The sequence below is a fragment of the Microcaecilia unicolor genome, chromosome 2 (assembly GCF_901765095.1).
Source record: "Microcaecilia unicolor chromosome 2, aMicUni1.1, whole genome shotgun sequence".
Lineage (NCBI taxonomy): Eukaryota > Metazoa > Chordata > Amphibia > Gymnophiona > Siphonopidae > Microcaecilia > Microcaecilia unicolor.
Window position 1 is genome coordinate 444,113,342 of NC_044032.1, and position 13,472 is coordinate 444,126,813.

A 13,472-nucleotide genomic window follows, 5' to 3' on the forward strand; every position below is an offset into this window, starting at 1 on the left:
GCCCTTAGCAATTTAGAGAGCTGTTACACGGTATTTGACAGCTATTGAACATTTCTGGCGCTCGGATGGTCTTTTTGGCCTTCTAGCCAGTTGGCGTAAGGTTTTGGCAGTCTCTAACTCACTATATCTCGATGGATTAAGGAGATCAGAACTTCTAATTGTCTTCTCACCGGGAGTGCAGTTACAGAGAGTGTTAGGACACATTCCACAACTTGATAAGCGTTTCTTCCTTGGCAGAGTGATTTTTTACTGCCATCTGCGCTCATTTATAAGGCGGCAGCATTGGCTTCCCTTCATTCTTTTCTGTTTACTACACACTAGATGGTCATTGTCGCCAGTAGGCGGTCTTTGCAACTCCAGTATTCCCAGCGGGTTTGATAGGGTTCCTCCCTTAACATTACTGCTTTGGTACTTCCCATCAGTCCAATCTTGGTCTGGTCCGGAGGGATGCTAAGGAAGGAGAAATTAGATCTTACCTGCTAATTTGCTTTCCTTTAGTCCCTCCGGACCGGACCAGGCCCCTCCCATGTTTAGTCAACTTTTCACATTTTCTTTTTTCTTAAGTTTGCAGTGATATCGTTCCTTTCAACTCACGGAATACAAAAAAAAAAAGACCATATGCTAGTATATATATATAGAACTTTAAGTGGGCCATTCCACGTCTCTGGTGAGAGTTGCTGGTGGGCTCAGTTGCTGATATATAACTGCTATATCTTTAAGTAGCACATACCACTTCTCTACTGACAGTTGCTGGGGTGCTCAGTTGCTGGTATATATATGTAAAATTTTCAGTGAGCCATACCACTTCTCTGGTGAGAGTTGCTGGTGAGCTCTAATACAAGTGAGCCATACCACTTCTCTGGTTAGAGTTGCTGGTGAGCTCTAATACTCGCATTGCCGAGTGCTTTGTGGCTGCTATGATTCCATGTGGCACAGAAGGCTGGTCTTTCTTTTTCTTTCTTTCTTTCTTTCTTTCTTTCTTTCTTTCTTTCTTTCTTTGTTAGTCAAATACCGAGGCTAGGGTCACATGGCCAGGGCTCTCATTGGCTCTCTAGTCTTAGAATTTTCTCAGTCTCCACCTGCTGGTAGGCGTGCACAACCCATCAGTCCAATCCTGGTCCGGAGGGACTAAAGGAAAGCAAATTTTCAGGTAAGATCTAATTTCTCCATAAGTTACGTCTTAAGTTAGAGTATGTAAAGATCCAGTTAAGGAGAAGTAATACCAGATTTTTGAATTTTCTAAGAATACTGCTGGTCTCCCTATTGGACAGGGTTTGGAAATATTTATTTATTTATTTTGAAGGATGATTTGGGAATGGTTGGAGAGGCTTTGCCACCTATTAATGCTCAATACTAGTCTTTGTTTGGGAGATCATCTGAGATTACTGGATGAGGTTGATATTTGGAGTTTTCTTTGGAGGTAATCACACAAAGTGTCTGGTGGCTTTGTGTATTTGAAATGGATCAATAGCTTGGATTTTTGTTTTTACTTCAGACACGTGGAGGCAGTTCTATAGAGCAGCTATTCATATTTTTCCTGATTTTTATCTAAAGCTACACAGAGGAAAAGATTTCTTGGTATCCAAACCAAGAATCCTGGTTCTAGGTGCAAGCTGCTTATTAAAATTTCCTTGAAAATGTTTGATTTTGAAGGGTAAAAGTTTTTTTTTTTTTTTTTTTTTTTAAAATAAAGGGCTCAATATCCTTGGGGTAGCTTCTCTAATGTACAGTTAAAAAAAGCTGTAGATACTGTTTGTGGAAAATCTCCAGCTTGCAGTTGTTAATTTTCCTTGCTTTTCCTTTTCTCTTTTTTTCTGGTCCCACTCCTCATATTGTGGATGAATAAGTAATTTTTGTGGTTGTATTTTTCTTTCTATTATCATTCTTATTGGAAGTGATAAGGCTATAGAACTTTATAAATAATTTAAAAAAAAGTTCAATTCTATTCCTTAGGTCAGTTATTTGTTCCATTTGTTTATTCTTTCCTTTTATTTGTGAGTTGAAGGCAGCTTGTAGCTATGGAGTCTCATCTATGAGGATTTAGCAGCTCTGCTAGTCTTCGGAGAAAATAGTTACTTGTAGCAGGTGTCCTTCAAGGAGACCAGGACTTAAATCCTCAAGATTTCATGTCTGGTGGCACTTGGTATATCTAGTTTATAATTGTGAAAATCACCTAGCATATAAATTTAGGAAAATTTAAAGAAATTACCATTGTCCAGCTAGACCAGTCCACACCACTGGGTTATATTCTCCGACCAGCAGATTGGAGGTAGAGGAAGAACAGACAAATTCTGGTGACATCACCAGTTTCCTTAGCCTTCACTGCAGATGAATCCAGGAACTGGTGGGTTGTGTCCCTCTACCAGCAGGTGGTGATAGAGAAGCTGAAGGCATTGACACCGGACGGCCAGCTCCTCCTTCAATCAGTATATCTCTATCTCCAGCAGGTGGTAGATGACATCTCAGCAGCTCCTGGACTTGTCTCTTAGGTCAGCTACTGGTCTTTTTTTGGCCAGTTGCGCCTTGGGGGGTGTTTGGTCTTACAGCTTTAGAGGCTTACCTGGGTCCCTGCCTCACCCTGTGGCCACTGTCCTCCTCCTTTATAGGCTGTTATTGAGGCTGTAGGCTTCTTCACCTAAACAAAACAAAAAAAAAAAACGAGGAACACTACTGCAGGCAGGACAGTGGGTGAATTCTAGCGGTCTCCGGACATCACTGTCTTTGCTCTGAATGGATCAGTTTCATGGCAGGCTTTTCTGACTGTGCATGGGTCTTGTGCTGTGCTTCTGGTGAGTATCTTCTTTTTTTTCCTGGGGAAATCACGATTATGGTGGCAGAGTCAAATGGTACTTGTATTGTGGCGTGTGCCTGTCTATGGTGGGGGTTGTGTATGGCTGGGTGCGCAAAGGTTCCATCAGGCTCCGACGATGGTCTATCCCCAGAGTGGTCTGATTCTCGCCTCGCAGCTGTTGGTTGCAGCGGATCCCTTGTGACCTGCATCAAGTCTGCATGTGGTGCCTCTGGGAGGTTCTCCCTCAGCTGTAGAGTCTGCTTCTGGCCTTGCTGCAGATGCTTCTGACTTAGTGGATTTCTTTTCTTTGGATTTTGTCGTTCTCCTTCACCATGCTTTGCCCCCGCCACATTTTCCTGTGGCCCCTCCTCTGGGGGCCTTCTCTCCGGATTCAGAGGTGGTCTTGCAGCCTTCCGAGGAGGATCTGGTTTTAAAGAGGCCATATCTTGGTGCTGCTTCAGAGGTGGGGTTGTTGGGGCCACTCTCTGGCCCCCTTTTGGTTGCTACAGGCTCTGGAGAGTCCTTGCGCCCATCTCTGGTGGATGAGTTAAAAGACGGTGTGGTTCCCCAGGAGGAATCTGATGATCCTTCTGTGATTCGCCTTTTTCATCAGGATGAGCTGCCTTCAATCATCTTTCACGCTTTGGAGGCCTTGAACATTGAGGATCCTGAGGCGCAAACTGTGGCTACAGTCAATCCCAAAATGGCTAGCACAAGGAAACCGTCTAAGATTTTTCCAGTGCATGATGCTATTCAGGAGCTTATTTTGGCCCAGTGGTCCAATCGTGAAGGAGGTTTGAAGGTAGCCAAAGCTATGTCTCATCTGTGTCCAGTCGCTGTGGATCATGTGGAGAAGTTGATCCTTCTTCAAGTGGACGCCTTAGGCATGGTGGTTACTAAGAAGACCATACTCCCAGTTGATGGAGTGACTTTGAAAGACATGCAGGACCGGCGCCTGGAGGCTTCTCTTATGCACATCTTTGAGGTGTCTGTGCTAGCCCTTCAGTCCTCTATCTGTAGTTCCTACACCGCCAGGGTGTGTCGTGGCTGATTGCCACAGGCTTTGGAGCAGGAGCAGGGGTTGGCTCTGGTCTTTGGAAGTTCCTTGACTTTCATGGATTCGGGACTCTTTTATTTGGCAGACTTCCTTTATGACCTGGTGCGAGCTTTGGCCAAGCTTGTTGTGTCTTCACCATTGGGCAGCAGATTTGGCGTCTAAACAGAGACTTAAGCGATTTCCCTTTCAGGGCAGACTTCTTTTTGGAGAGGACCTAGAGAATTAGGCAATTCTAAGTCTGAGGCTTCCCGAAGATAGGCCCAAGCCTTCCTCGCGGGGGGTTGTCAGACCTTGTCTCTGTGAGGCTCATCATTACTGACCATATCGAGCTTCAGGGGCTTTTCAGTGTCCTCTATTTCAGCAGCGCTCTTCCTTTCGGAGTGATAAGCGACCCTTGGACGCTGTTGCGCAACAGGGGTCAGGCCCGCATACACTCCAGTGATGGGGCGCCGATCTACTCGGGGATCGGGGGTTGGCTAACTCTGTTTTATGAGGAGTGGACCACCATTACTTCAGACCAGTGGGTCTTAGACATTGTCAGAGAAGGTTACAGGATTGAATTCTCCTCGTCCGCAGGCGAGGTATTCCCTGTTGTCCAGGTGCACCACTGCTTCCAAGTGAGCAGTGGTCGAGGCCACACTGCAGTCTCTCCTGGATCTGGGGCGGTGGTGCCCATGCCCCCATCAGAGATTTGCGCTGGACGTTACTTGGTTTATTTTGTGGTGCCTCACAAAGGGGGCTCATTCCACCCAATTCTAGACTTGTGGAATGTGAACCAGTGTCTCTTGGTCAGTACTTTTGCATGGAGACTCTGCGGTCAGTGTTGGCAGCTGTGCAGCCGTGGGAGTTTCTCACAGCCCTGGACCTTATTTGCACATTCCTGTTTGTCCTCATCAGCGATTTTATTTCTCCCCATTTTGCCATTTTGGGATGGCATTTCCTATTTCAGGCTTTGCCCTTTGGGCTCGCTACTGTCCCCTCGCATTTTTTCCAAGGTCATGGTTGTGGTGGCGGCTTTTCTCAGAAAGTAGGGAATTGGGGTGCACCCTATCTCGGCTGGCTGATCTATGCGGACTTGGCGGAGGAGAATCACAAGGCCACTTTTTGGGTCATCTCGTCTCAAGAGTCCTTGGGCTGGGTGTTCAACCTTCAGAAGAGCCACCTCATTCCGTCTCAGATTCTGTGTCCGGTTCGACATGGCTCAGTCGAGTTTTCTTGCCCAAGGACAGAAGGATCAAGCTTCAGGCTCAGGTGTGCAGTCTGCTGGGGTTGCCGTCCCCTAGATCTTGGGACTGTGTTCAGGTGTTGGGCTCTATAGCACCCACCCTGGAAGTGATGCAATGGACGGCGCACATGCGACCTCTGCAGCTCTCGCTTCTGGGCAGGTGGTCGCCTATCTCTCATGAATATCAGCGGTGCCTTCTGTGGTTGCCCAAGGCGCAGCAGAGCATGAGCTGGTGGCTCTGCAACTCCTCCCTGTGGAAGGGAATGCCTTTGGCACCTCTGCAGTGGGTGGCGGTGGTCACGGATGCTAGCCTTTTGGGCTGGGGAGCCCATTGTCTTCACCGACATGGTCGGGGGCAGTGGACAATGCAGGAAGCAGCGTGGCCGATCAACCTCCTAGAGCTTCATGTGGTGATGAATGCCTTGTGAGCCTTCCAGGACTTGTTCAACAAGCTGGTTTGGGTGCTGTTGGACCACATGACAGCGGTGGCATAGATCAATCGTCAGGGCGGTACTCAGAGTTGGGCCCTGGCGGCTGAGGCATTCCATCTCATGGAGTGGGCCGAGGACCATGTTCTCAGTGTGTCTGCACCTCGTGTTGAGGATCATTGCAACTTGCAGGCAGACTTTCTCAGTCATCATCTCCTGGACCCGACGGAGTGGGAACTGTCAACAATGGTGTTTTCACAAGATTTACCTCCTTTGGGGAACACTGGATGTGGATCTCATGGCGATCTGTCTGAACTCCAAAGTGCCCAGGTTCTTCAGTTGTCGGAGATAGGCCGACTCCGCAGGACTGGACACTCTCCTTCTTCTTTGTATTTTTCCTTCTTGATATCTGAGCGTTCTGTTAATTTTCAAGATCACATGCCACAGGGGCCGGGTCATTCTGGTTGCTCCAGATTGGCCACAATGCCCTTGGTACTCGGACCCGGTTTGTCTGCTAGTGGCGCCTCTGTTTCTACTTCCATTCCTCCACCAGTCTCCCATCCAAATGGAGGATCCCTCCTGCTTTGGCCTGACTCTTGAGAGGTTGCACTCGAGGAAGAAGGGTTATGCAGATGCGGTGATAATGACCTTTCTGCACGCTCGTAAGCGATCCATTTCCACCGCGTATGCTTGGGTGTGGAAGACCTTTGGTGCATGGTGTGTGGCCCACGCTTGGTTGCCATTGCAGGCTTCCATTTGTTAACTTTTATGCAGGAAAGCTCAGCTGTTAGCTTTCATGCAGGAAAGGTTGCACAAGGGTTTGGCCTAAAATTCTCTTTGAGTGCAGGTGGCTGCTTTGGCCTGCTTCCTGGGGCGGCTGTTGGGCTCTTCTCTAGTCTCGTGCCCTGATGTGGTGCATTTCTTGAGAGGAGTCCTGCAGTTCCGTCCACTGCTTTGGTGGCCTTGTCTGCCCTGGAACCTCTCTTGTTCTCTGCGCCTTGTGCGCCCTGGAACCTCGGATCATCTCTTTGTCCTACTCATCCCAATCGGGAGACATGGCGTCTAAAGAGACAATCTCCCAGTGGATCAAGGAGGTGATTGTTTCTGCATATATTTTGCAGGGTCACGTCCCTCTGGAGGCCTTGAGGGCGCATTCCATGAGGCTGCAGTTGGCTTCGTGGGTTGAAACAGGTGTGTTTTCTCTAGATGAGATTTGTAGGTCTGGCCTGACTCCCACAGTGAATCGCAAACAAGAGCCCACACTTGCACAAAGCAAGCAAACAAAAAAACAGCGACGTGGATGAGAAAGGCAGGAGATCTTTTATCGACAGTTCTTCAATCTGATTCGATAGACTGTGTTTCGGTGACTGCCGTAATGGCCTGCACCAGGAGTCTACAAATACATGGAAATACCAGAACTAGCAGCTGTGACCCAGAGCTGTTAACTTGACCTGCTTGTGTTTGATACACATTCTTTTGATATGGGCTTTCCATGCTTTTTCTGTGTATTTTCTCCCTGTCGCATCCTTTTCTTGTTTTCCCCACTCTGTCCCCCTCCCTTTTTTCCTTTCCTCTCCTCCTTGTTCTTTCTTTCGCTTTTTATCAACCTTTTTACTTTTCCCTCCTCTCCTCTTCCTTCCCCCTTTTTCCCTTTCCCCTCTTTCTTTTTTTTATTTCTTCCCTAATTCATTCCTCCTCGTTCCCTTTTCTTTTGTTTGACCCCTATTTCATTGATTGTATATGCTCGCATTTTTATCTTCTGGTAAGTTTCTTTTGTGGACTGAGTATTGCAGTCCTATTCTGTGTCCTTTATGGAGATGAAGACAATGTCTACTCTGATAGATTAGATTACTTTGCTTTGTGAGTTTTTGGAGGACTTTCCTGTTTGGGTCTGTACCGCTACTTAGGCTTGGTTATGGCTATACATATTAGCTCCAGGCTGTGTTTGCTGTTACGTTGGTGATGTCACTGCAACGATCTGTTCTTTCTTTACATCCATTTGCTGGTCAAGCTTTTCCCATGCTGTCCGGCATTCCTCCCCTTCCCCCCTCTCCCATGGTATCTGGAATGCCTTTCTTCCCTCCCCCATGGTGTTCCTTCTCTGCCACAACCCCCCCCCCCCTCGGTCTACCATTCCACTAGATGATACAGTGATGAAAACTCCTTTTGAGCCACTTGATTCATGTCATCTGAAGTATTTGACCTGGAAAGTTGTGTTTTTGGTGGCGGTCACTTTAGCTCTGCAGGGTCAGTGAGCCTAAGGTCCTACTAGCGGTTTCACCTTACACTAAGTTTCACCACAATAGAGTAGCTCTCCATTCACATCCTAAGCTTCTAACTAAGGTAATGTCTGAGTTCCATCTTCAGTCAATCGTTCTACCAACATTTTTCTTGAAACACATGCCCATTCTGGAGAAAGTGTACTGCATAGTTTAGATTGTAAGTGCTACTACTACTACTACTACTATTTAGCATTTCTATAGCGCTACAAGGTGTACGCAGCGCTGCACAAACATAGAAGAAAGACAGTCCCTGCTCAAAGAGCTTACAATCTAATAGACAAAAAAATAAATAAAGTAAGCAAATCAAATCAATTAATGTGAACGGGAAGGAAGAGAGGAGGGTAGGTGGAGGCGAGTGGTTACAAGTGGTTACGAGTCAAAAGCAATGTTAAAGAGGTGGGCTTTCAGTCTAGATTTAAAGGTGGCCAAGGATGGGGCAAGACGTAGGGGCTCAGGAAGTTTATTCCAGGCGTAGGGTGCAGCGAGACAGAAGGCGCGAAGTCTGGAGTTGGCAGTAGTGGAGAAGGGAACAGATAAGGATTTATCCATGGAGCAGAGTGCACGGGAAGGGGTGTAGGGAAGGACGAGTGTGGAGAGATATTGGGGAGTAGCAGAGTGAGTACATTTATAGGTTAGTAGAAGAAGTTTGAACAGGATGTGAAAACGGATAGGGAGCCAGTGAAGGGTCTTGAGGAGAGGGGTAGTATGAGTAAAGCGACCCTGGCGGAAGACGAGACGGGCAGCAGAGTTTTGAACCGACTGGAGAGGGGAGAGGTGACTAAGTGGGAGGCCAGCAAGAAGCAGATTGCAGTAGTCTAAACGAGGGGTGACAAGGGTGTGGATGAGGGTTTTGGTAGAGTGCTCGGAAAGAAAGGGGCGGATTTTACGGATGTTGTAAAGAAAGAAACGACAGGTCTTGGCAATCTGCTGGATATGAGCAGAGAAGGAGAGAGAAGAGTCAAAGATGACCCCAAGGTTTCGAGCTGAGGAGACAGGGAGAATGAGAGAGCCATCAACAGAAATAGAAAACGGGGGGAGCGGGAAGGTGGGTTTGGGGGGAAAATGAGGAGCTCGGTTTGGTCATATTTAATTTCAGGTGGCGTTGAGACATCCAGACAGCAATGTCAGACAAGCAAGCTGAAACTTTGGTTTGGATGCAAGGTGAGATATCAGGGGTAGAAAGGTAGATTTGGGAGTCATCAGCATAGAGATGGTAGGAAAAGCCATGGGATGAGATTAATGAACCAAGGGAAGAAGTGTAGATAGAAAAGAGGAGGGGACCAAGAACAGAACCCTGAGGTACGCCGACAGGCAGAGGGATAGAAGTAGAAGAGGATCCACCAGAGTGAACACTAAAGGTGCGGAGGGAGAGGTAGGAAGAGAACCAGGAAAGGACAGAGCCCTGGAATCCAAGTGAGGACAGGGTATCGAGAAGTATGCTGTGATCGACAGTGTCAAAAGCAGCGGAAAGATCAAGAAGAATGAGGATGGAATATTGACCTCTGGATTTAGCCAGTAATAGGTCATTGGAGACTTTAGTAAGCGCAGTTTCGGTTGAGTGGAGAGGGCGAAAACCAGATTGTAGTGGGTCAAGAATAGCATGTGAGGAGAGAAAATCAAGGCAGCGGCGGTGAACAGCACGCTCAAGTAATTTGGAGAGAAAGGGAAGGAGGGAGATGGGTCGGTAATTAGAAGGACAAGTAGGGTCGAGTGAAGGCTTCTTAAGGAGAGGTGTGACCACAGCATGTTTAAAGGCAGCAGGGACAGTCGCAGTGGAAAGTGAGAGGTTGAGAATGTGACAGATAAAAGGAATAAGAGCAGGAGAGATGGCATTAAGAAGGTGGGTGGGAATGGGATCAGAGGAACAGGTGGTACATTTTGAGGAAGAAAGGAGAAGTGTAGTTTCCTCAATAGTCCCTATTGTCCTAGCATTGTTGTTTTCAGGATTCTGGTAGCTAGGGATTCCCAACTGTGAGAATACAACTAGCCTGCTTGAGAATGTGCTCACTTGCAGCAGGTGTTCTCTGAGGACAGTAGGCCAGGTATTCTCACAAACCCTCCCACCTCCTCTTGGAGTTGAATTCTTTAGCTATATTACATGACTGAGGGACTCATGCTTGTTCGTTGGGTAGGAAGGCACCAGCACATGAGTTAGCATCCCCACCGGGCTCCGTCAGATGATGTCACCCAACTATGAGAATACTTGGCCTGCTGTCCTTGGAGAACATCTGCTACAGGTGAGTAACTTCCCTTTATGGTACCTGCAATCACTATTATGCTTATTAACTATATGTGCTAAATACAGTATTGCTCAGTCTGTGCATTTTATTGTATGTAGTGTTAATGGTGTTGCCTCATCACTTGGATTGACATGAAGCTGGCCTCTCTCTTTCTACAGAAAAAGTTAAAGTTTGAGGATGACAGTGAGGATGAATCAGAAGAAGAGAAAAAGTAAGTGTTTTGTGATTTTAATTTAACCCTGGTAACTATGATTCAGATTATTATTTCCAACAAGCAACAAAGCCTGTTTTGTGAAAAATGAAATGGGCCCTAGGAAGGCTCTCCTCTAAGCGATTTCTCCTCTCTCCCCTCCCTTCCCCTCCGTGTCCCGCGATTCTGGCCTCCCCTCCATGTCCAGCGATTCTCCTCTGCCCTGCCCTCTGTGTCCCGCGATTCTCCCCTCACCTCCTATCCATCCAAATGCACTTCCTGAGCTGGTCCGTCAAGCTCCATCTCTGGCCGTCTTCAAATCTAGGCTAAAAGGCCACCTTTTTCATGCTGCTTTTAACTTCTAAACCTTACTCACTTGTTCAGTACCCTTATTTTATCATCCCCATCTTAGTAATTCCGTTATCCCTTTAGTAATTCCCTTATCCCTTTGTCCTGTTTGTCCTAATTAGATTGTAAGCTCTGTCGAGCAGGGACTGTCTCTTCATGTTCAAGTGTACAGCACTGCGTACATCTAGTAGTGCTACAGAAATGATAAGTAGTAGTATAATCCAGCTATTTGCCTCTGCCCTGCCCTCCCATTGCTTGTGATGTACAGTATGTTGGAGTGTCCCTCTCCTTCTCCTCTCTCCCTTGCCCTACCCTCTATGTCCAGTGATTCTTCCCTCCCCTCCCATCTCACCTATGTCCAGCGATTATCCTCTGCCCTCCTCTCCGTGTCCAGCGATTCTGGCCTCCCCTACCCTCTGTGTCCCGTGAATCTGGCCTCCCCTATCCTCTGTGTCCCGTGATTTTGGCCTCCCCTCCATGTTCAGCGATTCTCCTCTGCCCTGCTCTCCCTTCCCATCCGTGTTCTGCGATTCTCCCCTCACCTCCAATCCCATCCATGTGCAGCGATTCTCCCCTCGCATCCCATCCCATCCATGTGCAGCGATTGTTCTCACTGTGGTAGGGAAATAATCCTTGGTGAGAGATTCAGGCAGTGTGTCTAGGCATTTAAGCTAGAAACTGGGGGTGGCAGATGGAAGCAGGTGAATTCAGGTAGTCACACCCAGCAAAAGACAAGCTGTGACTGTTGTTTTCCTTGCTTTCTTTACTACTATCTTAGCAATTCACTTCTTAGCAATACCATAGTAGGTGAGACTACAAACAAAATAAATACTATACAGAAGATGAGAACGCCACTGAAATGTAGCTGGAAAGCAATGACCACAAATGCTTGTAATCTAAGCAACTAAATTATTGATCTGTAAGCACTGAAGGTAGAGGCAGATTTAGATGATGTTGCTATCACAGAGCCATGGTTCAATGAATGGGACGCATACCAGCTTCTATTCTGTTTAAGAAGGATAGGGATGGTCAAAAAGTAGCTCTATATGTGAGAAATAATATCAAAGCGACTGAAATGCAGGGGGCCTGGGGAAAGGTAGAAGCAATATGGATCACCTTAAAAAGAGACAATGGAACCTCTATCCACACGTGTGTTGTCTACAGACCTCAGACACAGTCGGAGCAGCTTGATAAAGGTCTGGTTGCAGATATCCAAAAGTTGGGAAAGAAAGGGGAAATGCTGTTACTGCGAGATTTCAACCTACTGGATGCGGACTGGAAAGTTCCATCTACTGAGTCGGAAAGTAGTAGGGAGATCGTGTATGGCTGTGCTCTGCTCAGACAGATTGTTATGGAACTCACAAGGGAAGGAGAGACGGTGCTCACAAATGAGGAAAGTGTCTAATGTCTGACTAGGTGCCTACCTGGGCAGTAGTGATTATTCTCCGAGGACAAGCAGGCTGCTTGTTCTCACTGATGGGTGACGTCCACGGCAGCCCCTCCAATCGGAAACTTCACTAGCAAAGGCCTTTGCTAGTCCTCTCGCGCTCATGCGCACCGCGCATGCGCGGCCGTCTTCCCGCCCGAACCGGCTCGTGTTCGTCAGTCTTCTTTTGTCCGCGCTCGGTACGGTCGTGTTTTCGCCGTGTTGTGCCCCGCAAAGTCGACCTCGCGCGTTCTCTTCGTGTTTAAAAAAAAAAAAAAAAACATTCTGTGTGTGGAAAGGGACTCTTCGGTCTCTTTTCCCCCGATATTTCCAGCTTTTTCGCCCCGGTAAGTTTTCTTTCGTTGTCGGGGTAGGCCGCTTTTAGGCCTCGGGTCGAAGTTTTCTTCCCCTTGTTTTTTGTGGTGCCTTTTCCGCCATTTCGACTTTTGCTCTCGCCGGCGTGATTTTTCCGCCCATGACATCGAAGTCTCCCAGCGGCTTCAAGAAGTGCACCCAGTGCGCCCGGGTCATCTCGCTCACTGACAGGCACGCGTCGTGTCTTCAGTGCTTGGGGGCTGGGCACCGCCCGCAGGCCTGTAGTCTGTGTTCCCTTTTGCAAAAGCGGACTCAGGTAGCGAGATTGGCCCAGTGGAACGTTTTGATCTCGGGCTCTTCGTCGACATCGGCACCGGGGGTATCGAGTGCATTGACGTCTTCAGCGTCCAGACCTTCATCCTCGGCCGCCAGTGCATCGAGTGCATCGAGGCATCGGCCCTCTGCATCGGCGCTGAGACATCGGACAGCTGCGTCGACGTCGGTGGTACCGGGACCTCGTCTGCTGATGTCGTCGGACGGTGGTGCTTCGTCTGGAGTGCAGGTGAGGGCTGTCCATTCCCCTGCTGGTGGTGGTGAGCCTTCGGGTGGGTCTCCCCCTACCCTGAGGGCTCCTGCGGTACAGCCCCCCCGAGACCGACCTCCTTCGGCCTCGGCCCCGAGGAAGCGACGGCTGGATTCTACGTCCTCCTCGTCGGTGCCGGGAAGCTCCGGTGACATGCTTCGTTCCAAACACGAGCATACACATGCGGAACAATGTGCGGCAGTTGGCGGGCTTGGTGGATGCGCTCCCCCCTGAGCAAGCCAAGCCTTTTCAGGAGGTGGTCAGGCAGCTGAAGGCGTGCAGAAAATTCCTGGCCAGAGGGGTGTATGACACCTTTGATGTTGCGTCCAGGGCCGCTGCTCAAGGTGTGGTGATGCGCAGACTCTCATGGCTGCGTGCCTCCGACCTGGAGAATAGAATTCAGCAGCGGATTGCGGACTCGCCTTGCCGTGCGGATAATATTTTTGGAGAGAAAGTCGAACAGGTGGTAGAGCAGCTCCACCAGCGGGACACCGCATTCGACAAGTTCTCCCGCCGGCAGCCTTCAGCATCTACCTCTACAGGTAGAAGATTTTTGGGGGGAAGGAAGACTGTTCCCTACTCTTCTG

General features: G+C 48.3%; 1 protein-coding gene across 3 annotated transcripts in view; it reads left to right on the forward strand.

Annotated features, from left to right (window-relative positions):
- Nucleotides 1-13,472, forward strand: part of LOC115461211 (nucleophosmin-like) — a 247,819-nt gene that overhangs the window by 61,776 nt on the left and 172,571 nt on the right. For all 3 annotated transcript variants that reach the window (XM_030190881.1, XM_030190882.1, XM_030190883.1), the window contains exon 6: nt 10,182-10,234. In XM_030190881.1, the coding sequence (XP_030046741.1) occupies nt 10,182-10,234 (53 nt within the window). The remainder of the gene's footprint in view (nt 1-10,181; nt 10,235-13,472) is intronic.